General features: G+C 39.2%; 1 protein-coding gene across 4 annotated transcripts in view; it reads left to right on the plus strand.

Moving 5' to 3' along the window:
• The window catches only part of ACOT7 (acyl-CoA thioesterase 7), a 146,698-nt gene that overhangs the window by 19,679 nt on the left and 101,794 nt on the right, over positions 1 to 25,225 (plus strand). For 3 of the 4 annotated variants that reach the window (XM_031963725.1, XM_031963728.1, XM_031963727.1), the window contains exons 2-3: positions 12,553 to 12,670; positions 25,033 to 25,189. In XM_031963725.1, coding sequence (XP_031819585.1) covers positions 12,553 to 12,670; positions 25,033 to 25,189 — 275 coding nt within the window. Of the gene's footprint in view, positions 1 to 6,049; positions 6,085 to 12,552; positions 12,671 to 25,032; positions 25,190 to 25,225 lie in introns of those variants that run through there. The other variant, XM_031963726.1, reaches the window with a different exon arrangement.

The following is a 25,225-nucleotide window of genomic DNA, read 5'->3' on the forward strand; positions in this document are numbered from 1 at the left end:
AGTAGTGTCTGAGCTTCTGACTTCAGAGCTGGTGATTATCCACTGTACCACCTAGCTGCCCCTCTCTATATGTTTTAGAAATGAGGCCTTTATCAGAATCCTTAAATGTAAATTTTTTCCCCTAGTTTACTGCTTCCCTTCTAATCTTGTCTCCGTTGGTTTTGTTTGTACAAAAACTTTTTAAGTGAATATAATCAAAATTATCCATTTTGCATTCCATAAAGTACTCTTAGTTCTTTGGCCACAAATTCCTTCCGGACCACAGATCTGAGAGGTAGACTAAGCTTTATTGTTCTAATTTTAAAGCATTGATTTATGTCTGTGCTGTGTCTCCCATTGAATGTTAGCTCCTTATGGGCACAGGGATTGGGTTTTTGTTTTTTGTTTTCCTAGCACTTAGTCCAGTGCCTAGGAGATGATAAAATCCTAAAACAAGATTGAGTGAAAAAGCTTGGAGAGTTCTCTGTTTAGAGATCCACAAATCCATGAGAGTAATGAAGATCTTCAGGGGAAAGGACCTACTTACAGAGAGTATATATAGAAGACTGAGCCTTGGCCAAATCTGCATTCAGGGCCAGGAGGGAACAGATGGTACGGCAGTAGGGACTTCGAAGGAATCATCAGCCAGATAGGAAGAGCAGTAGGAGAGAACATCCAGTGGGCCTGCAGGGAGGGGAAGGTTTGTAGCATTTGTAGCATTGGTTGACATATTAGCAACAGCAAAAAAATTAAGGAAGACAAGGCTGGCAGAATTACCTTTAAGGGCTAAGGTTCAAAAAGGACCCAGTTGTAACTCAGGGCACTCCCCTGGCTAACGGTCTTTCTATTGCGCCATGTGTCTTTCATAGGGAATCTTCTGTCATAAGGGTAGGCTTTGGAGCCCTACCACAACCAGCAGTCCTACCAAGCTGGAGTGGCTTTGTCCATAAGCGCTAAAATAGGACCGCTGCTCTCTTGGATTTGGAGAAGCTTACCAGTCATCAGCTTGACTGAAGGCTGACAGATTTTTCAGTCACATTTTCAGATTTGTTTCAGTTACATTAACTCCTAGAGGAGGCTATCTATGAAGCCATGGATGAATTTCCAGATACTTTTAAAGGAATCCCCTGAGCAATATTCCCTAGGAAATTCGGTTTTTAAACCCACTCCAGATCCATTCCCTCAAGCTCTCATCCTGTATCTTATCTTCCTTTCTTAGCCTTGGAAAAAGACGCTCCTTTGACTTAATAAACTTTAGCCCTTTGCAATCCGGCCTCCAATATCACTAAACTCAAACTGTCCTCTCCAAAGCTCCCTGTGACTTCAGCAGGTGTCCTCATTGGACTCACCGTCTAGAGCTTTTTACAGTGTGTACTTAAAAAAAAAATCCAAGCTTCATATTTGCGTTGCCAGTGTTTTTTTTTTTTTGAGCTCACTGTTTGCCACAAATGCTCTGTGTGCCCTCCTCATGTACTGTGTGGCATCAGGAACAAATGGAAAACCAAACAGCAGCCTGTGGGCAATGCGGGAATGCTGCTGCGGGCTGTGCCCCTTGGTGTGCTCGAGAGGCTCTGCTCTGGGTTCTCCGGTCGCTGAATTTGTTCGTGGGCCTTGGGTTGCCATGGCCGGGCTCTGGGAAGGCTTCAGAGGGATAAACAGGCCTAAGAGCCCCTGGCTTGACACGGAGACCGCTGCTGTGGGTTTTTTTTTTTCTGAACGCTTGAGTGTGTAAGATAGGCTGGCCAGCTTTGTTTCCAAATCCCATCTTGGTTTTTTTCTTCCATGCTTTCAGTCTCTCTCTAGCTGAACTTGGGGAGGGCTTAAAACATCACTTTCTTGATGAGTATACTGATAGCAGGTTGTCAGCCTCCTATAAGTCTTGCTGATTAGTTCAGGTACTAAAAACCTGGTAAGTTTGTCTTGCCCTGTTTATAATGAGATGAACTGTGCTTTCTTCCTTGAAGTTTGTGGGCCTGGATGTAACGTAGCTGTAGACCTTTTAAAAAATACTATTTATCTCTCTTTTTTAAATTGTGATTAGTACTATGTTTTCCCCTAGTTACATGTAAAAAGTTTTTAACATTGTTTTTTATTTGAATTCAATTAAAATAGATATTTTAAGCTTTTTATTTTCAAAATATATGCATAATTTTCAACATTTCACCCCTGCAAAACCCCGTGTTCCAAATTTTTTCCTCCCTCCCTTCTCCCACCTCCTCCCTTAGACAGCAAGTAATCCAATATATGCTAAACACATACAATCTTCTATAAACAATTCCACAATTATCTTGCTGCACAAGAAAAATCAGATCAAAAAGAAAAAAAAAGAGAAAACAAAAAGCAAACAAACAACAAAGGTGGGGAAAAATCTATGTTGTGATCCACACTCAGTCACTCCAGCCCCTCTCTGTGGGTGCAGATGGTTCTCTCCATCAGAAGTCCATTGGAACTGTATCACCTCATACATATATTGATTAAGACCTTAGTATGTATAAAGCACATGATTTCAAGAAAAAATAAATTGAATAGTGTTATATAGAAGGGTCCTTGCCAGAAACCTATCTCTCCCCTTCTCTCTCAATGTTTGTTCTTATTTTTAGTTTGAAGATACTTTTTTACATAATCTATGTGAGAAGTCACCTGATATACCACATGTGTACAGATAAATAACTTTTCAGTAAGTTAGAATCTTAGGTCATTGCAGGATTGGGGCCTGAGAAGTTTTTAAAATTTTGTAAAATAATTCTCTCCCTTCTTCCTTTCTATCCTCACTCCCCATTGAGAAAGCAAGCAAGCAGTTCAATATAGGTTATAGATGTCTAATCATGCAAAATTATTTCTATAATCATGTAAACCTCTTTTGGAAAATGCTTTAAAGACTTGTTTTTTTTTTTTTTCCCCAGAAGAAATACATTATCTTTAAAGTAATAATTTTGCTGTTTGTGTTGCATCTCATGTTTTTTTTCTCTGCATTTTTTGGTTGGTTCTTTTCTCCCCCTCAGTCATAGATCACAAAGCTCCAGGAACCCTCCCTTGGGACAAGCCCAGTGACCACATCTGGGAAGGCATGTCTGGTTTTGCCTCTGGTCCATTGCCTGCCTCCTTGCCAAGGAATTAAAGTCCTGACTGATCCCAGCTTTAATCAGAATTCTAAGATTGTTCTAACTTGTTCTGATCTTTGTTGTCTAACTTCTAGTTCATAACATTTCACGCACATCTTTCTCAGAAGTCAGCCTTTTTGTCACTTGTTAATGACAGCCCAAGTTTCCATCACATTGACAAGCACAGTTGGTTCATCCAGTCCCCAGTTGTTGTTTAGTAGAACAGTATTCCATTGCATTCACTGCTCATGTTATGTGCATGCATTCACAAACCGATGTGAACATGGTTTCTCACCATATGTTGAAAACATGGTCTTTTACCATATATTTTACTGAAAAGGAATAGTTAAAAGAAGAAGTTCTGTGCTGTCTGGTGTCAGGAATCCAGCCTCAGACACTGCTTAGCTAAGAACTGCCTTGGCTTTCCACTGGTTTCTTTTATTTGGATTACTGGGGCAGAAGAGCTGCAGAAGGGACTTGAATGCTCTTGCCCAAATGAGAATTTAAGAGCTCTTTTATTCATTGTTCAGGGTCAGAATGTTTGGGGTAGGGATGGAGATTGAATGAGGGAGGATAAAAACCCATTCCTGCCCTCAGTGCTTTGTACTGATGATTTAATCTATATGCAAATAAATGAAGACAAAATGTCTTCAATTATTCAGTAGTTTTTCAGTCATCTACTCTTTAGGACCCCATTTGGGGTTTTCTTGGCAAAAATATTGGAGTTGTTTCACCAGTCATTTTATAGATGAGGAAATTGAGGCAAACAGACTTAACAGGAAAACACAGGAAGTGAATTGTGAATATGAATTTAAAGTATGCTATATGTAAGTGTCAAATTATTTTGGAGATAGCCTATTTTCTAGTCCTAAGACCCTACCAGGGTTTGGCATACCATTACTGCATTGCTTTGACTGGCATCAGGTGTTATTTTATCAATAAAAACAGCCTCTAGTTTTACTTAGAAATTTTGTGTGTCACTTGTCTTTTTGCTTGAATTTTCATTAATCTGTTATATACTTGAAAAGAAAAGCAAATGATACACAAAAGCCTTGTACTTTCACGTACAGCCCTTTTTCTGTTTTACTCTGATGAAAATGTACATTTATTTGGTGTTAAATTTGGAACTAAAATAACAAGGAAAAAATTATGCTGACCTTTGTTCCACTTCCTTTGTCCCTGATTGGGAATGGGTATGGAGTATGGAGAACAAACTGATCTTCTATAATGGAGATACAAGTCTCAGGTCTTCATAATCTTTCCGAGATGAAGTCCTCTTGCTGTGGGCCAGAGTGAAATTGTTCCCTCTTCCTGTTTCCCTAAGAAAGGTCATTTCATCTGCTTATCATTGAAGTTGGTCTTTTAAATTGAAATAACCACTGGAAGAGTAAAGGCTGTTAGTTCACATTTTTTTTGTGAATAATATTAATCTGATTGCCAGAGGCAATTAGGTGGCCAGTGTATGGAACTGGTCCTGGAGTCAGGAAAACCTCAAAGTTCTTGGCACTGTACCTGGCACATTGTGTAAGTGCTTGCTTTCCCTCTTATTGCCCACATTGTTCTGGAATGGAGAGATACTTTGGAGCATGAGGCACCACCAGGGAGAGCAGGCCTGGGTAGAGAGGGGATTGGGGAGCCATGAGTACACTGGGCCCCCCTCCACAATAGGGAAAGGGCCCCCAAAGACCTGCTTCAGTTGTACTTAGGGCTCAGTCGCCTGGTGACTGTTCAGATGTATTTGTATGTTGTCTTTGGTTCAAGTCCGAGATAAGGTTGTGGAGATGCAAGGATACAAGGGATCCCCAAGAATACATTGGGGTTCCAGACTGGTCTTGTGGGTGTCCCAAAAGAATTTAGAAGCTTGGATAATTTCTAAGAGGCAAAGTGTTATAATTATATCACCAATTAAAGCAGATTAAATTCAAAGAGAGGGAAAGAGGAAAGAGATCAATTTATAGGGAAAACTGTTAGAGGTGGAGTTGAGAACAAAGAACAGAGCAGGGTGACTCATGGGATTGGGGTCAACACGATTGCAGAATCTGGTAATGGGGGCTTCTTTCATGAAACTCAAGAAGTGCTCATTGTCTGAGTCCAGGTGCGAGGTGGCAGCCCGGACTTTTGGATGACGAACCAGACGTGCTTGAAAGATAGCTCAGTGGAACTTTTCTTTCACTACGTTGTGCAAGATCACATCACTTCCAGTAGTTACATTCCTGAAAGGACTATATAATTCCCAAGGGCAGGTGTTCTGGGGGGGGCTTCTGGCTAGTACTGGGGTTTGTACTACTATGGGGGTTTCTGCTAACTCAGGCTGCTGAGCTTTGTTATGAAGTCTTTTTCCTTTTAAGGTTTGTTTTTGAGCTAAATACTTCCTAATAAGACTTAGTTAATTGGGGTTTTTTGGTAACTTTATTCCACCATTTTGAACGGGGGTCTCTATAACATTTGGTCTCTGTAGTTAGTCCACAGTTTTAGAAGTAGTGTATTAAAAGTACTGACACTGGCAAGACTGTCAGAACCCGGACTTTTGCATAGATCACTGATGTGTCCTGGTTTTGTTTTTTTGGAGCTGGATGCTATATCGGTTCATAAATGGAAACTTAGAGGTTAGTAGACCTAATAGTGGTGGTATAATAGTGCCTGCTGATTAGTTAACACTAAGTAAATGCTCAGACTCTTGACTTCTTAATTTCATGTTGTTTCATGAAGTGTTTTAATGTTGAAATTATTAAATGAGGTTTCTATGGAAATTGGCTCTGGGCAAGTTTTTGATTGGTACACATCCTCTTCCTAGTTAGATTAGACAGTACAGGAAGTCGGCATGCCTTCCACCAGACTCGGCCGGCAAGGAGCCTGAAAGGGCTTTCATTAGGAATGACTTCATGACTTGGGCAACTGTAAATGTCAGATCTGCTGGCTCAGTTGGCCCTGCTCCCCAGCCTTTGCTCAGCTCCCCATTTGGTCTGATAACTTCCCCCTTGGGGATGGCCTCTCAACTTTGCAGGTATGATCTGGGGCTGCGGGTGGGGGGTGTGTGAAAGCCTGCTGGGCCACTCTCAGGAAGTGATGGGTGAAACGGTGGAAGAATAGAACATACAGCCCCATGTTCTCCACCAGCTCTCTGCTGGGAACTGTGCCAGTTGTGGAGAACTGAGAGCTTGCTGAGAATCACAGAGGCAAACTTCCTGGAATTGGTCCCTATTAACTGGAAGTCCAACCCCACACTTCTCCTCAGATCTTTTTCTTAAACTTGAAACATAGCGGGGGCTGATGGGCTGGGCGAGCAGTTTGTTTTCCTAGTATCAGGATTTCCATGATGCTTTGTCTTGTTATAAGCCAGCTTGGTTTATTTAAATAATTGATTACAAATTCAAATATAAAACATTCAAATAAAGTCATTGAGCATGCTTTATAATTACTTGAAAAAAGTGAGTTTTAATATGGGAAACTATGGCAAATGGAAAGAATAACAGTTCAGCTGTTTGTTCCTTCCAGCTTGCTTTGACCAATTTTACTTAAAAGTTCAAGTTATGTCTCTCAACACATTGGCATTGGGACTTTGAGCAAAGCACTTAATTTTCCAGTGCCTCAGGCATTTTTTTGGAACTAGAAATTGCAGAGTAGGGAGTACATCTTATACTGATAGAAAGTTTCTTCATCTGGAATCTCTTTTATCCAGATTATTCAGGCCCTATGTTCCTTTCCACATTTCTCACTGTTCTCATAGTTTTTCTTTATCAGATTATCTTTTATTTGGATATGACATAGATTATTCTGCCATTTTCCCAACTGCTGAACATGTAGATTCTTTTGGTTTAAAAAAATTACAGCATGATAATGATCATCAGATATTGGAGGGCCGACACGGGAAAGACAAATTAGACATGCTCTGCTTGGCCTCCAGAAATGGATGGAAGATTTGGAAAGGCAGATTTGAAGAGGATAGAAGTAAAAAACTTAAAGATGAGAGATGTCCAAGTGAGGAATTCCTTTAAATCAAAAGGGATTATTCTTGTTTAGATCTGCGTTGGATCGGTGGCCTCTTAGGTCCCTTTTCACTGGAACACACTGTGAAATAGTTCTCCCCTAAAGACTTTCCATCTTAAACACCCTTTGTACGTACTGTCTGGGGAGGGGTTGGAGGTGGGGCTGGGGGTTGCCAGAGGGCTGATGACTTTTCCCCTGGCCCTTCGATCATTTTAAAAGTATGTAGTTGTGCTTCTTTTCATAGTTTCCTCAGAATTTATAATATGCTCAATCATAACCTGAGGGTTGAGGTTTCTAATATAAACTTTCATCTTGTATGTTTACTCGAATATAAATCAAGCAGTGGACATCACTTAGCTTTTCGAAAGGGATAATTACCTAGGAATCTAGCAAAGTCACAAGATTTTTAAAAAATCCTCTACATTGGGGTCCTTTTCTCCCAGCGTCCCCACTGAGTTTGCTTTTGGGTGTGTTGTTACTGATGTATCTAGTTCTTTGGCTGATGGATCTGTCCCTTGGTGGGCTGAATCATATAGGCTGATCCTTGGGGTTGAATCCCCACCAGATGTGGCTATTGTTGCTACTGGCTCTGGTTTGTCAGAGGGACTTGTCTTGGCTCCTTCAGTCTTTTGAAGCCCACAAAGCAGTAACCTGTTTTATTGGGTTTGGGGATACTTTGAGATTTTTGTTTCCTCTGTTTATTGTGAACCTCTTTTGTTCAGCTAATTCACCTCTCCAGTCCTTGTTCAGGAGCAGATTGTTTTGATGACTAGTTGGCCTTCTGAGGACTGCTTCTAGCTGCCAAGCCTGGATGCTGTAGAGTCAAGGTGACTTTGATTCTTTAACTTTATTATATGACCATGGATTTAGCTTTGAACAAAAGGTGTTCCTGGAGTTGTCTAGTTATAGTTTTCCAGTTCTCAGAAAGATCCAGTTAGTTGGGATGTAAAAACAGCAAGTGAAGGTAATCCCTTGAATCTGAGGTTTCGTGGTACACTGGGGCAGAAGGGTTAAACGCTTCACCCTGCACTCTTCCAAGTGCAGCCTGAATCAGATTAAAATGTCACTGGGAAATATTTAGCAACAACAAAAATACAGTAAACATAAGTAGTGTTTATAATGGCTCCTGTTTCTAATTGAGTTTGATATAATCACTCTAGGGAATTTAATTCATTATTATGCTTAGCCGGTGATTTAAGGGATTATGGTTAGGTTTCAGTTTGTTCTGAATAGTTTTTACTGTTAGAAAACAAGTATTGACTATTTGTCTTACCTGATTGAGTACTATTTACAGCCATGCCTCCTCCTAATTTTTCCACCCTTTTCCTCTGTAAAATTGGGAATACCCATAGGTTTGGAGTTAGAGGACCTAGATTTGAATCCTGGATGTGCCTTTCTGAGCCTCAGTTTCCTTATCTGTAAAATGACTCTAGATGGTCTCTAAAGCTAGTGATTTATAAACTCTTTTCCAGTGAAATTGGCCTTTGTTTTACTCCCAGAACTCCTTAGTTCTGTGCTTAGTTAACAATATTTCTTTTCTGGAAATTAGGTAGCTCTCCCTTTCTCTTCATCCTATTTTAATTTTTCCAGGTCATCTCCTATCACTTTTTCAGACACCCCTTTCCCCACTTCCACCCCAAGCTATCCTATCTCTTCATCTTAAGGTTTGTTTTCAGTGGAATCTAGGATTGTAAAATGACTAGAGATTATTATTATTATTATAATTAATAATTATTATTATTATGTCTAATCCTGGCCCCTCTCTTTCTGTTTCTCTCCCCCTCACTCCCCTAATCTGTACAGTGAGTTAAGGTGATTGAAGAAATTAGGGACAGAGTCAAGATCCAACTTTCTTTGACTCCCAGGCTCATGTTCTATTTCTCTTTGGCCTATCTTCTGACAAGTGTCCTGGGCTTCCTTCTAGTATTAGCTTTCTATGCTGTGAATTGTTTAGCATCTGGAGGGGGTGAGCTGTATTTGAATGAAGAACTGAACTTCTATTTTCTTTTCTTGAATGATCTGCCTTCCATTTATGAGCTAATTTGACTGTATTGAATGTAAAACCTTAGAGGACTTGTTCATTGTCCATATAGTATTGTGGGTGGGTGTTTTTCTGGTTGACTGTTCTGTTGGGGCCATAGCTTGGATCTGCATTACTCAGAAGTATTGCCTCTTAGAGAGCCTGGAAAGTATTCTTTTTAGAAAAGGTGATTTTTTAAAGCTAGCCTGTACCTTCCTCTTTAAAAGTTATTTTAGATGCTTCTGTTGTAAAGAGGAACCAAAACAGGGAAAAAAAGAAAACCCAACCCACTCCTGGTTACCATGGATTTCACCCAGCAATGTTTTAATTTTAGTGCTGACATTTTCATGTCAGAATCAGAAATATTGGCTGTGATCCTAGTGCACATGTTCTTGCTTACGGGGGCAGGACTACAGGGTCCCACCTCTTGGAGATATCATCTGATGGTTTTTAGATCAAAGCTTCCTTTTCTAATAGGGTTGGGGAACCTTTTTTGAAACAAGGACCATTTGGACATTTATGACATCATTTCACTGCCATACAAAATCATGAGCAGTGGGAGGTTGTAAATGCTAGCTTTTGGCTCGTCACCTGAGGTTGTCTTTATCAGACCAAATGATTTTGTGGTTGGACGTTTCCCCATCCCTATAGCATGTAGGCATTGGGCCTAAGTGGAAGTCACCAAGCCCTGCGCTTTGGATGTGGAACGGGTATTGCCCCTGTATTTTTAATGGTATAAGGGACTTCTGGGAAAGAAATTTCCCATTGTGCAGCTAAGGCCTGAAAACTTGAGTGACTTGACCAAAGGTGGGACTTGTATACCTCTAGGCTTTTCTAATTCCTGAGACTGGTTTCCTATTGTTAGTTCTAGCTGCTTAGTATGTAATAGATATTTTAAGTAATTGGTGTTTATTTATTGAGAATTGGTGTGGGGAAGCTGATTGGACTCGAGTAAGGAGATATAAATTCAAATTACATTTCCTAATTGTGCCCCTTTTGGCAATCTCCTGAATCAGATTTCTTATCCCTAAGAAGGGCTGCTAAGTAATAATACTTGTTCTTGGAATTATGAAGAAAGTGCTTTGTAAGCCTTAAAGCACTGTAGAAATATTGAATGAAACAATTAGAATATAAATGATAGAAAAAGTATTCATTGTGCAGTCTAGACTGTAAGAGACAGGAAAGTTCCTAGAAGAGGGTGAGTGTGGGTTGGAAACATCAGGAAATGTTTCATGGGCTCACTTGCTTTAGAAAAGATAATTTTAGTGGGAATCCATTTATTCTTTTTGATCTAATAAACTTGTCTGGCCTGAGCAGTTAAAAACTTTCAGAAAGAAGGGAGAGTAATACAAAATCTCAAAAACAAGGGGTATGTTTATTGAATACCTCTTTGATTTAATGTTATTTTATCAATGTCCTTTGTCCTTATCTGATGTCATTTATTTCATCCCTCCCTCTTCCACACTCCATCTCCAGAATGGACTCTTGCTTGTCTGTAACAAGAAAAAACAATGAGCCAATTCAATTAGTGCAATGACCCCATCAATAAATGGATATAGGCTTCTACTCTATTAGTTTCTTGCCTCCGTACCAGGATGAGGAAGGCGTATTTTCTTTTTGATTCTTATGGACCAATATTGGTTTTTCAGTTATTCAGAATTCTTTTTAATGAGCTCTTTTTTTTTTTTTTTTTTAAAACATTGTTGTCATCATTTTTGTATACTGTAGATTTTGGTCCTGCTTGTTAATTCATACATCAGTTCATATGAGTTTACCGCTTGCAATACGTATCAATCAGTGGAACATCTCATGTTGCTCTGACTTTATCAAAGTGAAATTTTGTTTCACTCTCGTGCCATATTTGGCCTAGCCATTTCCCTCTTTATTTCTAGTTCTCGGCTATCATAAAATATGCTGCTATTCATATCTACATACTACATAGTACATGGAAACATTAGATCTTTGTTTCCAACTTTGATCTCCTTGGGACATATGTCAGTAGTGTACCCAAGATTTTAACACCCAGTTTTATTATCAGGGCCAGGTAAATGAGCAGAAGTCAGGTTTGAGTTCAGGTTCTTTGATTCCAAATTAAGGCCCACATAGATCATACAGGGACGCTCCCATAGCATCCACCAGTTACTCGTATGAGCCAAGGAGTTGGGCCCCCAATGTTTAGTAAGCTACTTTGGCGGCAGTTGTTGGGCCAGCTATAAGGGATGGGGAGGAAGGGAAGACTTGCGAGGGGGATCCTGCTGAGTAGGATCAGGATAAGTTGGAGGAAGGGCTTGTGTGAATATGCTTGGGTTGGCTTTTATGGAGGTCTGAATTAAAGCAACCCAAGTAACCCTTTGGGAAACTGGACAGATGTGATCATTCTAGTTTTCTGAGTGGGAAGGAGGCTGAGCAAATGAAACAATTAGCAGAACATTTCAAGGCTTTGCTGGTTTTGCGCAAGGTGTATTTCCAACCAGTGATTTCCAAATGGAAATTTTGGAATTCTAAGAATTAGATCAAGCTCCTGCAGTGCTGACAAGCCATTGAGTGATTTTGAGTAGATCATAGGCTCAGAGTATTGGAGCTAGAAGCATCCTCAGGGGTGATGGAGCTGATGAGTAAACTGAGAACTAGAGTGAAATGACTTAGGCCCAAAATCCCACAGGAAATATACATTTGAATAGGATTGGAGTGCAGGGTTCTTTGGCTTTTTCTGTTCTTTTCTCTGGATTCCTTTTAGCGGGAGCTGGTGAGATTTTCATTTTTTTGACCTCCAGGACTTGCCAGTTTAAAAATCTCCCCTCTAGAAGTGCCTTGACTGTACTTCATTGAAAGGGAAACTGATGCAAGGGGCCTGGGGAAGTGAGTCGAGAACTTTGAGCAGCTTGTCCCCACTGTGGTTAAAGTCGAGGCTTGAACCTGCAGATGGTGAAATCTTCCAGGGTTGCATTCAGTCTTTCTGAGCTTGGATGGCTGATCTCTAAGAGGATGATGCCATTGCTTTAGGACACTTCAAGACTAATTGAATTCTATTTGGTCATGCTTGACAAAGTGTTGGCGTGCTCTTTGCAGTCTCATGTCCATGACCCAAGACTCCTCTCAGCCTTTGCAATCAAGTCATTGCAGCACTCCTGGAAGGCTGAGGCTGGAGGTTGTCCTAATGATAGGGGAAACTATTCCTTTTCTGTCTATACTGTGCCCTCCTGTGGAAAGAGAAGGAGCAGCAGCGCTCAGTCTGAAGCTTCCTTTACCAGTTTGGTTAAGCTGGGCTGGGCGGCACTTGCCTGTTCTTAATATTTCCTTTTCCTTCTCCTAGGGATGGAGTGAAGACTGTTTTTCTTTCTTTTTCTTTTCTTTCTTCTTTTTTCTTTTTGGCCTGTGGCAGCTGGAACTTCCTAGCATTCTGTATCCCTTGAGCTGATTTCCAAGCCCTCCCAGAGATTTCACTTCTGCTCTGTCTGCCCACAGGATAATGCGCCCAGATGACGCCAACATTGCAGGCAATGTCCATGGAGGGACGATTTTGAAAATGATTGAAGAGGCTGGGGCTATCATCAGTACCCGACACTGTAACAGCCAGAAAGGAGTAAGTATTTAGTGGGGTCACTCCAGGGTTTGCCTGGGTACTGGTGGGATAGCTTGGGCTCTTGGGCACCTTGTTTGCCATCCCAAATCAGAGTTACAAGTATCAATGTAGTGTGTCTGGCACTGGGATTGGGTGGCTTTTTTCTTCTTCTCCCCAGCTTCTTTGGGTCTTCTGCAAGCCCTGTCAACTGTTAGGAGCCTTTGGCTGCTTCCTTCCCAGCATGAAGCCTGGGAATCGTGGTGGGAAGATATTTTGTTTTTAGAAGAAAATGGAGGAGAAATCAAAAGGAGGAAATGAAGTTCAGTATCTTAGAGCATGGATTCTTATTGTAGAGTATCTGAATTTGTCTTAAAAACCCATAGTGTGAGCGTGTATAACATATAAGATACATGATATATAAAAAATAGATACTGCACTTAAATTCTCATTAAAAAATTTAGATTTTACATTCAAAAAAAAAATTAACAAAAATTCCTTATTTATAGCAGATGCTAGTAGATGATGAGTAAGTAAATGGTCGTAGAAAACTTAGAAGCCTGAGTCAGTTCCTTCATGTTTGCAGACAGCTAATTATACTGTACTATATAGTGATCCATGTCTTTTCTTTTTTTTTAAATAATATTTTTTTTTATTTTTCAAAATATATGTAAAGAGAGTTCTCAACATTCATTTTTTTTTAAAATTAAAGCTTTTTATTCACAAAGCATATGCATGGGTAACTTTTCCAACATTGATCCCTGTATAACCCCCTGCCTCAAATTTTCCCCTTCTTCCCACCTAGCAGGCAGTCCAGTATATGCCAAATACGCTGAAATACATGCCAGATCCAATATACACATATTCACACAGTCATCTAGTTGCACAAGAAAAATCAGATCAAGAAAGAAGAAAAAGAAAAACTGAGAAAAAAACAAAATGCAAGAAAATAATAACACAGAGAGTGGGAGTGCTATGCTGTGTTCCACCCTCTGTTCCCATGGTTCTCTCTCTGGGTGTAGATGGTGCTCTTCATCACTGCACAAATGGAACTGGTCCGAATCATCTCAGTGTTGAAGAGAGCCATGTTCATCAGAATTAGTCATCATATAGAGTCTTGTTGTTGCTGTGTATAATGATCTCCTGATTCTATTCATTTCACTTTGCATCAGTTCATGTAGGTCTCTCCAAGCCTCTCTGAAATCATTTTGCTAGTTGTTTCTTACAGAACAACAGTATTCCATAGCATTCATATACCATAATTCAGCCATTTTCCAATTGATGGGCATCCTCTCATTTTCCAGTTTTCTTGCCACTACAAAAAGGACTGCCACAAACATTTTTGCACATGTGGGTCCCTTTCATTCTTTTAAGATTTCTTTGGGATATAATCCCAGTGGAAACATTGCTGAATCAAAGGGGATATACTCAATGTGATAACTTTTTGAGCATAGTTCCAAACTGCTCTCCGAAATGGTTAGATCCCTTCACAGTTCCACCAACAATGTATCAGTGTCCCAGTTTTCCCACATACTCTCCATCAGTCGTCATTATCTTTTCCTGTCATCTTGGCCAATCTGACAGGTGTGTAGTGATATCTCAGATGAACATTCATTTTTGTAAAATTTTTGTATTTGAAAATGTTTTTCCTTCCTTCTTTACCTCACTTCTCCTTAAGATAGCAAATCTGATATAGCTTAAATTATGCCCAATTTTTTTATTTTTATTTTTATTTATTATAGCTTATTATTTACAAGTTATATGCATGGATAATTTTGCAGCATTGACAATTGCCAAACCTTTTGTTCCAAATTTTCCCCTCATTTCCCCATCCCCTCCCCCAGATGGCAGGTTGACCAATACATGTTAAATATGTTAAAGTATAAATTAAATACAATATTAGTATACATGTCCAAACAGTTATTTGGCTGTTCAAAAAGAATCAGATTTTGAAATAGTATGTATAATTCTTTTAAATATCTTTCCATATTTATTGTGTTGTGCAAGAAAAATCAGAGCAAAAGGGAAAAAAACAGCAAGAAAGAAAAAGCAAACAACAAAAGATGAAAATACTATGCTTTGATCTACATTCAGTCTCCCTAGTTCTCTCTTTGGATGTGGATGGCATTTTCCATCCCAAAAATATTGGAATTGCCTTGAATCGAGCCAAATCCATCACAGTTGGTGATTCATATATTTTCACCATGGTTGGCAGCAAACATTCTTGAAGGGAAAGGTAAACCATCTTGTAAGCATAAGTGAATAGATTTGACAATGAAAATGAACATAGAGGCAAAACTTATCAATAACCCATGAACTTAGTTTCTAGCCATGAATACCACAGTGAAGGATGCTGCTTAGATTAGGGAGTTTGGAAAAGACAGTGCTTGCAGAAAATGAACTGGTGCTATTCTACAGATGAGAAGCTATTTAAGTGGCTAGAAGCTTAAACTAAAATTATTCTTTTAAGCTTGATCACAATTCAAGTAAAGACTCAAAATCTCTTTGAATATTTAAAGGTTAAGTACCCTGAAGGAACACAGGTATTACAGCAAGCAGTGATTGGTTTGTACAGTTTCAAAATCATTCAGGATTTCATAATCAGTAAGTATTACAAAAGACTGCTAGTGCAGATATTGAAGCAGCAAAGAAGTTCCCAGAGTTTTCCTGCAAAAAAATAGATGAGGTCCCTACTTGCCAGAACAAATTCTTATTTATTGAATAATTCTTTAATGTAGATGAAATGAGTCTATTTTATTAAAGAATGCCATCTCAAATCTACATCTTGGTGAAAGAAAAAACTATGTGGGCCATAAAGCTTCAGATACAAAGGTTTACTCTTCTGCTGTGGAGGGAATGAATCTAGGACTTGCAAATTAAAACTTGTTCTAATGCACCACTCAGAAAAAAATCTGAGCATTGAAAGGAATGACACCACAATCTGGGCGTCATTTTGCTAAAACTAAAGCAGAGATAACCCTTATCATGTTTGAACCATGGTTTAAGCTCTGCTTCATTCCAAAAGCCAAAAAGTATTGTAATGACAACGGCATGTCTTTAAGATTCCATTTATTTCAGAGAATGTTCCAGATCAGCTATCTCATCTGAAAAATGTTAATGAAAATGTAAAAGTGGTCTATCCTCATATAATACTTACCCCATTACTAATAACCTATGGATATGGGAGTGATTGGGAATATTTTTTTAAACAGTACTTTTGCCTAAGCATTTGCAGCTTTGGATGCAGATAAGGAGTTGATCTTGAGAGATTTCTGGAAGTCCTATTATATTTATCATACAATCTGGAATACTGTTAAGGCATGGGAAGACATAACAAACATGTTTGAAGAGTTTGGGAAAAACTGGGTACAAGGTGCCCAATATTCATGGATTTGATAAAAATAAAATAATTGAAGAAATGAGTTAACAGGATTGTAAACTTAGCACAAGAAGTGGATGAGAATGATGTGGATGAGTTGATTGATCCTCATTGAACAGTTCTTCAGGAAATTTGTTCATAGCTGCAAAAATGCCAAAGAAGAAAGGGAAGCTTTCAGAACCTGAGGTCAAACCAAAAAGGCTCACAATGAAGCGGCTGGCATAAATTTTATTTTATCATTTGGGTGAATTTTTTCTTGTATTGAAAAGATGGATTCAAATACCTCAAGATTTTTTAAAGTTCAAAAACTAGTTGAGAAAATATTGCTTGCTATCATTGTCAGGTATAGCCAGGTAGATAGTGCAATAGATAGTTCTGGTCCTGAAGACTGACTTCAAATCTGGCCTTCGACATTTAATGGCTCTGTGACCTGGGCAAGTCATCTAATTTGCTTTGCCTCAGTTTCCTCATCTGTAAAATGAGCTAGAGAAGGAAATGGCAAACTGCTTCCAGTATCTCCAGAAAACCCCAGATGGGTCATAAAGAGCTGGACATGACTGAAATTGAACAGCATCGTCAAACATAGGAGGAAAATACGAGCCCCACTCTCCAAACATTTCTTGATAGCATCATACACCAGTGATAAAAGGCAAAATGCAATGGATGGGGAAGGGGCAATATGCTGCACATCTATGTTAACTTTTTGTACAGTACTGTGCATGCTTTACTTTTCATTTCCTAATTATCATGGTATAGTATTTGGTATGTCTGCATTTTAAAACATTTTGGAAATTGCATAAAGGTATTATTTTGTGTATGCCTTTATTATTTAGGCTATGTGAAAGGCAGATCATTAAGGGCAAATTTGCATTATGTAAAAATTGTTTTATATAGTGGTTTGCCAAGCAGTTTACTTAGGTAAAGTGAGAACTGTATAAAAAAAAGGTGAAATTTGAGCTCCTGAGGAGCTGCCTGTAAAAAAGCCACCTGAAGATTGTGAATGTCAGTCAGAAAAACTCATTAGGCTAAATAGGTGCCGGGGAATAATAGGTTTGGCCTTTGAGCCTTAGGAGTATGAGGCTTATTGCCAGATTCGGAGAACCTGTGATTCAGTGAGATCGCCTCCTTTTCTGACTCACTGCAGCTGTCCTTTTGGATTTCCTGGGTTGGAAGCCAGTAGTTAGGTGCTGGGAAAACACTGTCTGGACTGCCTAAAATACAAGTAAGAAATTACAAGAAAATATCTTTAGCCCATGTAAGTAGCAGATTATCAGAGACAAAAATGCATGGATTCAAATATATTAATTCCCAAAATTTAAAATGGAAAGCAGAATTGGGAAAATAATAAATTTAATGGATCACAGATTTACAGTTGGAAATCAGAAAAAAAAGTTTTCAAAGTTAACTATCTAAATAAAATACATGAAAACATATAATCAATACCAAGTTTTCACTTAATTTTAAAACAAAAGGTACTATTTATAAACAAGGAAATAAAATTATATAAAAATGTACAGTTTAACTTTTTAAAGTTTTTAAAGAAAACTTTTATAACATTTATAACAAATATGCAAATAACTAAAATGGTGCAGTGGCCTGTAAGCCGGATTTGAAATCAAGAAAGAACTGAGTTCAAATGTGGCCTTGGACATTTTCTAGCTGCATGACTCTGGGGCAAATCACTTAACCTCTATCTGCTTCAGTTTCCCCATCTATAAATTTAGAATTCAAAATTTGAAGAAAATGTTAAAAATGAATATTAAAATGTTAAAAAAAAATTGCTGTTCAATCGTTTTGTCACATCTGATTCTGTGACCCCTTCTGGGGTCTTCTTGGCGGAAATACTGGAGTAGTTTGTCATTCCTTCTCCAGCTCATTTTACAGAGGAGGAAACTAAGGCAAGCAAAGGGAAGGGGCATGCTCAGAGTCACCCAGCTGGAAAGCATCTGGAGAAATATTTGAATGCATCTGGAATTGATTGAAGTATATGATGAGTCATGAATCCATGAAATTTAATCTTTTCCATAAGAGTATCCATTCTTTTAGGTCTTAAAATAAAAAAAAAACATGTAAACATACAAAATTATAAATGCACAAAATCCTAATCAGTATATATAAAAGGTAGTAAGTCTGGCAGATACTTATGTTTCAGATTTATTAAGGGATAAGAGGAGAGAGAGAGAAAGAGAGGGAGAAAGAGAGAAAGAGAGAGAGAGAGAGTGTGTGTGTGTGTGTGTGTGTGTGTGTGTGTGTACTCTTGTGGTTTTCTCTTCTCCCTCTATACTACTTGTGAATTCAATTATCATCTTTAGCTTGATGATCTTGAAATCTAACTTATCTGCCTTAACCTTTCTCCTAACCTCTAGTTTTGAATCTACTAATGTCTATTGAACATCTTGAACTGGATGTCCCATGGACATCTTAAACTTAACATGTCTCAAACTGATCCCAAACCTTCCTGCCTTCCAAACTTCTGCCAGACCCCCAGACCCCCAGCCTAAAGATCATCCTCTATATCTCACTGTCTTTTCTACCTCACACCCCTACGCCCCCTTTCTCCTCTTGGCACTGCCCCCACCCTTATTTCCTCATCCCTGCACTATTGCAGAAGCTCCTGGGAGGTCTGCCTGCTGCCTCAAGTATCTCTCCACTCCCGTCCATCATCCATTCAGTCACTAAAGTGATTTTTCTTAAAGCCCAGATCTGACCATATCACCCTCTACTCAGTAAGTTCCTGTGGCTCCCTTTCACCCCTCTTGGAGCAAATAAAATCCTCTATTTGGTTTTCAAAGCCCTTTCTGACCTAGTTGTTCTCTGCATTTCCAGTCTTTGACCTTACTCTTTTAGTTCCAGTGACAATGGCCTTCTGACTGTTCCATGAATAAGAGACTCCTCTCTTGGCTCTGGTCATTCTTTCAGGCTATCTGCCATGTCTACAACACTCCTTCCTCCACCTGGATGACTGATTTCCCTGGTTTCTTTTAAGTCCTTACTAAACTCCCACCTTCTCCAGAAACCCTTTCTCACGGTCTCTTCCCTTTCTTACTTCCTCTCTGTCCTTGCATGAGTCTCCTGCATTAGCGTGTCAGCTCCTTGAAGGCCCAGACTGTCTTGTCTATGTGTCCTCAGTGCTTGGCACTGGACCCGACATGGAGCAGGCATTCAATAAAGGCTGGCTGATTTGAGCCCATTCAGAGAGCCCTGGTTCTGCTGCCAGCTGCCAGTAGGTGGTGCTACGGTCCCATTTCTGGAAGAGAACAGTCCTAGAATCAGACTAGTTAAGAGCTCGATGGCTATCATCCCTACACGAGAAACCCTTCTTGAGATACATGGCAAGAAACCATCTTGTCTTTGCCAGGAGACCTCTGGGGGCAGGGCCCGCCCTTTGGGATCATTGGTACTGCTCTGCAGAGCTGTTAAAGGTTACAACATTTTCTTCAGATCCAGCTTAAATCAGCCTCATGGCAACTTCGAAGCCCTTATTCCTCCTTATGCCCTTTGGGGCCTAGGAGAAGTCTGTGACAGACATCATGTTTCCCATAAATCTTGTCAAGGCTAAAAATGCCCACCTTCTTCAAATGATGCTCTGTAGCAGGAACTCAAGGTCCCCATCACACTTCCGGTGGCCATCTTTTCTGCATACTCTCCAGCTTATCGGTGTCCTTCATAAAATGTGCCTATGGAACACTCCAGATGTAGTCTACGTGTGACAAAGTATAGAGACTATGGTCCTGGATGTTGGGCTTTGCTGGGTTCAAGACTGCATTTTATGTTTGCTGTAGCATATTCTTGTTTTTTTTCCTAGTTTTTCTTTTCATATTTTTCAGATAAAATGTTGTCTGGCTCTGTCTCATCTTGTATTTTGAGAAGCAGAATTTTTTGATGTGATATATAAATCTAGTCTGCCAAGATTTATATATCTTTTACAGGCTTGTTTGATAGTTATCTATCTTCAGCTTTGAATTCTCTGCAAATTTGATAAATGTCTTCTCTGCTTTTGATAAACTCTTTTCTGTTTTTTGCCCACGTTATTGATCAAGATGTTAAACCAGATGAGACCAAGCATAGACCCTATGGCATTCTCCCCTTGGGATCTTGCCATTCAACCAAGTCAGAATATACCTCATTGTATCACTGTTTGCCCCAAATATTTGCTGCAGGATTTGACTAAAGAGACTCGGAACAATGGTTTTCTCAAATCAAGGCAAACAATATTGGCAGAATCCCCTGATTCATAATAGTGGAAATAAAGTTGTCTGGCAAAACATGTTCTTGAAGGAGCTAAGTTGACTGGTGGGGATCCCATGTGGTTCCTTTACTTGATGCTCACTAACAGTCATGTGAATAATGCGACTGATTCTTGACCCAATTTAAAAAAGTTATCATTTCCTTTTTCCTGTAGATTTCTCTTTTCTCCTCCCTATTGCATTCCCCTCTGCTCATTCACCCAAAGTACTGGGGCTCTCTTATTCTCTCCTTATGATCTTGGCTGTCATCTCCCAATGAACTATTTTTATTCTGTCCTTTCCAGGACAAAGTTCATTCCCAACAGACTAAATAAGACTTCCTGAATATCCATAGCAGGTCCCACATGAGATACCTGTCCTTTTATTTCTTCTAAAAGGAAGATGGTCCTAAAGGACTGGGCCCTATAGTCAGGAAGACCTGACTTCAATTCTGGCCTTAGATACTTTGTAGCTGGGTGACCCTACAAAAGTCATTTAATCTCTCTTCAAGTGTCCTTATTTGTAAAATGGGTAATAACTCTTCCTGGGGTATTGTGAAAGATCAAATGAGATAATAGTTTTAAAGTGCCCAGCATAGTCCATATATATATATATATATATATATATATACACCATATAAATGGTAGTAGCTATTATTGTCATTTTTTAATAAATTACAATTAGTTGGAATTTTTCTTTTTGTTCTCAGAATTTGATTCCAGCATGCTTCTCATCCCTGCTGAACTGACATCCTCCATAGAATTTTAGAGTAAATAAGAACCGATCTATACCTTATTTATTAAATACTTAAAAACTTATTCTTCCAAAGTTAAGGTTATATGATGAAATGTTCTTAAATTTTTTTTCTCCTTCCACATATTTTAAGATGAAAAAATGGTCCTTTTCTTTCATTGTGTACATGTTTTCTCTTGATGTCTAGATTTTTCTAGGGAGAATGAATATCTTTCATTAAACTAAGACAAGAAGCCATTAGCTTCTCTTCCTTGGTAGAGAGTTCCTGCAGATGTTTGAGTGATTGAAAGTCATTGACACTACTATATCAGGACTCTTTCCCAAGCACATTGTGATCTGTTTTTTGGAGTTCTCATGTTTTTGTCTCCATCCACTGTGTGTGATTTATTGTTGAAGATATGTTACTTCTGCTCTATTGATGATGTTCATTTGAATGTCTCCCCTTTTCTCTGAATGATCAGTCTGTCTTTAACTGATCATAGTGTTCTGCTCCCCCTTTTGTCCTTTTGGATGTCCCTCGAGCACAATATTCCCAAGATTAGAATATATAATCTCATCCTACCAATTTTCAGCTATAATTGGAAAGTAAAATCTTCTTCCCTATATTATTAAGATCTCTATTTCATCTAGACAATTCTAGCTTATTAACCCAGAGCTGTTGATTAGCCCTCAAATTCCATGATCTTTTTACTAACATAACTTTAAATTTTTCTTTTTTCAATTAACAAGAAGTTAATCTCTCCACTATCGCGCCCTCTTCACTAAAAAAGAAACGATCCCTGTTAATACGTATGCTAGTCAAGCAAAACAAATCCCTCACATTATTAGTTAAAAGGATTTTATTACTGGCTCTTTGCTTGAATTTTCTCTGTTGTACTTTGGGTGTTTAATGGACTTTCCTGTATAAGACATAGGAGACCACTAGGGGGCGCCATAATGGATGAAGTGCCGGGCTTGGAATCGGGAAACTCAAATCAGGACAGAGGGCGGCGCCATAGTGCATAGAGCACTGGGGCCTGAAGTCAGAAAGATCTAATCAGGACAGAGGATGCCGCTAGGGGGCGCCATAGTGCCCAGAGAAATGGGCTTGCAGTCAGGACTCATCTCCCTGAATTCAAATATTTCTCCAGATGCTTTCCAGCGGGGTGACTCTGGGCATGCCTTTTGCTTGCCTCAGTTTCCTCCTCTGTAAAATGAGCTGGAGGAGGAATGACAAACTACTCCAGTATTTCTGCCAAGAGCACCCCAGAAGGGGTCACAGAATCAGATGTGACAAAACGATTGAACGGAAATTTATTTTTTAACATTTTAATATATTATTCATTTTAACATTCTCTTCAAATTTTGAATTCTAAATTCTTCCCTCGCCACCCTCCATGCCCCGGAAGGCAAGCAATATGTTATCGATTATACACGTGAAATCTGTCAGATATTTTTAATAAAAATTGATGCCTTTGAGAAAGCTGATTTTTTGGGGAGAACTTTTTTTGGGGGGGCAGTTGTATACTTCTGAGTATGGGAGGGACGAGGAAAATAATTGGCACACATAAAAGATGGCATCTGCTTTGATGCTGACTCCTAAAGAACATGGGACCTTCCCAGCTGCTTTGCAGCTGAACCTTTTCACATGTTTCTCTCATTAGAATGTGAATTAAGAACAGAGACTCTTATTTTTTCATTTGGGCCCGCAATGCTTAGAAAAGTTCCTTGTTACATGGTAAGCACTTAATAAATGCTTTTCATTCATTGAGAAAAAAAAAATAAAATGATTGCCACAATGACATATGTTTTAAAACTTAGATTATGCAAGGAAGCAAACTTTCTAATATGCTGTGAAGTTAATAACTAGGATCTAGGTTTGCAAAGTATTTTACATATATTTAATTCTCACAACCACCACGGGAGATGATAAATGCTATTATCCTCATTTTACAAATGGGAAAACTGAGGTGAGAAATGCTGTGTGTGAGGCTAGATAAATTTAGCCCATCAATGACATAGTTTGTCATTAGCCCAGGATTCAAGACTCTCAAAAGCATTCTTTATAAAACAAAAGAACCTTAAGTTCTAAAATTCCAAAAAACTACTAAGAAGACACTTTGAAAAGCATGTCAGCTTCTCTGATATTTAACATGATACCAGTAGAGATGGGGAGAGGGAGAAATGACAGTCTAGCAGATAAACACTACTCATGTGAAAAAAAATTTTTTTTTATTGAATTGACAGTTCATTGGATAAAAATAAGTGAGTCTATCAGATACACAGAATTTCTTTAGAAGGAAATTGTTTTCACATCACATAAGCAGTGTCGTCTGCATGAATGTAGAAATATTTCCATTAGGTAGAGTTGTGTATTATAATAGTTATGTATTCACTAAAATGAGCTGCTCACATTTACTAATAGGAATAGCTTTGTGCTTGTGCAATCAGGCCTGCACTATTAAGGGAGTAGGTCAAAGCCATCTTAACTATAAAGCCGTGAGCTCTTCTATTTTTATAGCATCTTATTATTTATTAAGCACTTTTATCTGCCTTCTCACTTGAGCCTTAGCTCAGACTGGTGCAGGAGGTAGATGGGAAAAAACCAACAGAATTTAACCATTCCTAAAGTTGGCTCCTAAGGGAAGTTGTGATAAGCTTAGGGATTCCAGGACCAGGTGGACCTCAAATTTAAACCTACTGGATCCTATTGTAGCGTTCTTTCTACCATAGCATAATGTTTTCACAAGTTAGGAAGATGAGTTAATGAGTACATAAAGAGGGTTTGGGATGTCACCAAAAAACATCCTCACCGAGTTTGAGTCACATGTTTGGGAATGGATCAGTTGCCTCAATTCTGTAAATTTCTTAAAAGTCAAGACCTGTGGTTTTTCATCTTTGCACCCTTAGCAACTGACTCCTTACCCAGAGTAGGTAGGCTCTTTAGCGGTTTTGAATTAAATAGTTAAACATTCTCCAGAGGGTTGTGGAAAGAATGACTCTAACCCTAAATGTCTCCTGACTCGAATCCCAAATGCTTTAACCATAAATGTGTGTTGGTGGATCTGTGAATTGGGGGAAAAAAGCAATGTGGAATTATACAACAGAAGGGACTAAAATGCCCTTGTTGTTTGAATCAGAGTTCCCACTGCTCCTTCTATATCCTGGTAAAGTCAATGATGGGAAATAAAAAGGCACCCCATATACACAATATTTATGGCAGCTCTTTTGTAGGAAACCAGAGTAATAAAGTCAGTGCCTAAGCTAAGTAGTGCAGTGGATAGACTGCATGAGTTCAGATCTGACACTTCTGAGTTGTGTGACCCTGGGCAAGTCACTCTGCCTCAGTTTCCTCAACTGTAAAATGAACTGAAGGAAAAAGCCAGTCACTCCCATATCTCTGCCAAGAAAACCCCAAATGGGGTCATGGGGAGTTGGACATGAATAATTGAAGAAGAAGTGATAACGGTGATAGAGAAACATGGGAAAACTTAGGGACTGATGGAGAATGAAGTCATTGGAAGCCCTAAGGGAATAGTAAATGGAATGACCACAGTTGTGAAGAATCACAAAACTCTGAAGTCATGGTAACCTCATCTGGTTGAAAAGAAGAAAATAAAAAGACCATTTTACACACACTCGCAGAGATGTGGATTGAGTGGGCCCAAACTATACCTTTAAGGTTAGATACTCTGGATATGTTTTTGCTGAATTGGTTCTTTAAAAAAAAAAAGTATTAATATAAGTGATAGTTCCTTGGGAAGAGGAAGGAAAAAAGGCCATAGTAAGAAATGATATTGATACCTAAAAAATTCTCCTGAACCATATTGGCTGCAGTTTTTTGGGGGGGGCTGTATAAGGCTCAAAAGATCGACTCGGAGTCAGAACATGGAGTGAGTGTTAGTCCTAGCAGTTGCCAGAGAAGCTCTTCTTCCTTTAGTGTAGACCTGCCTATCGAGTTGACTTTGAGAGCGTGGGGTGGGGAGGCCGATGAGGGACCTCATTGGGGCTCTGCGTGGCTCTGACCAGTTGTCTTTGGTGACTCCTAGGAGGCCTGTGTGGCTGCCTTGGCCAGGGTGGAACGTACTGATTTCCTGTCCCCCATGTGCATTGGAGAAGTGGCTCACGTCAGTGCCGAGATTACTTACACCTCGAAGCACTCAGTGGAAGTGCAGGTCACTGTGATGTCGGAAAATATCCTCACAGGTAAGTTCCCGGGTCTCTTGTTCCTAGAGACTCGGT

The sequence above is a fragment of the Sarcophilus harrisii genome, chromosome 3 (assembly GCF_902635505.1).
Source record: "Sarcophilus harrisii chromosome 3, mSarHar1.11, whole genome shotgun sequence".
NCBI lineage: Eukaryota > Metazoa > Chordata > Mammalia > Dasyuromorphia > Dasyuridae > Sarcophilus > Sarcophilus harrisii.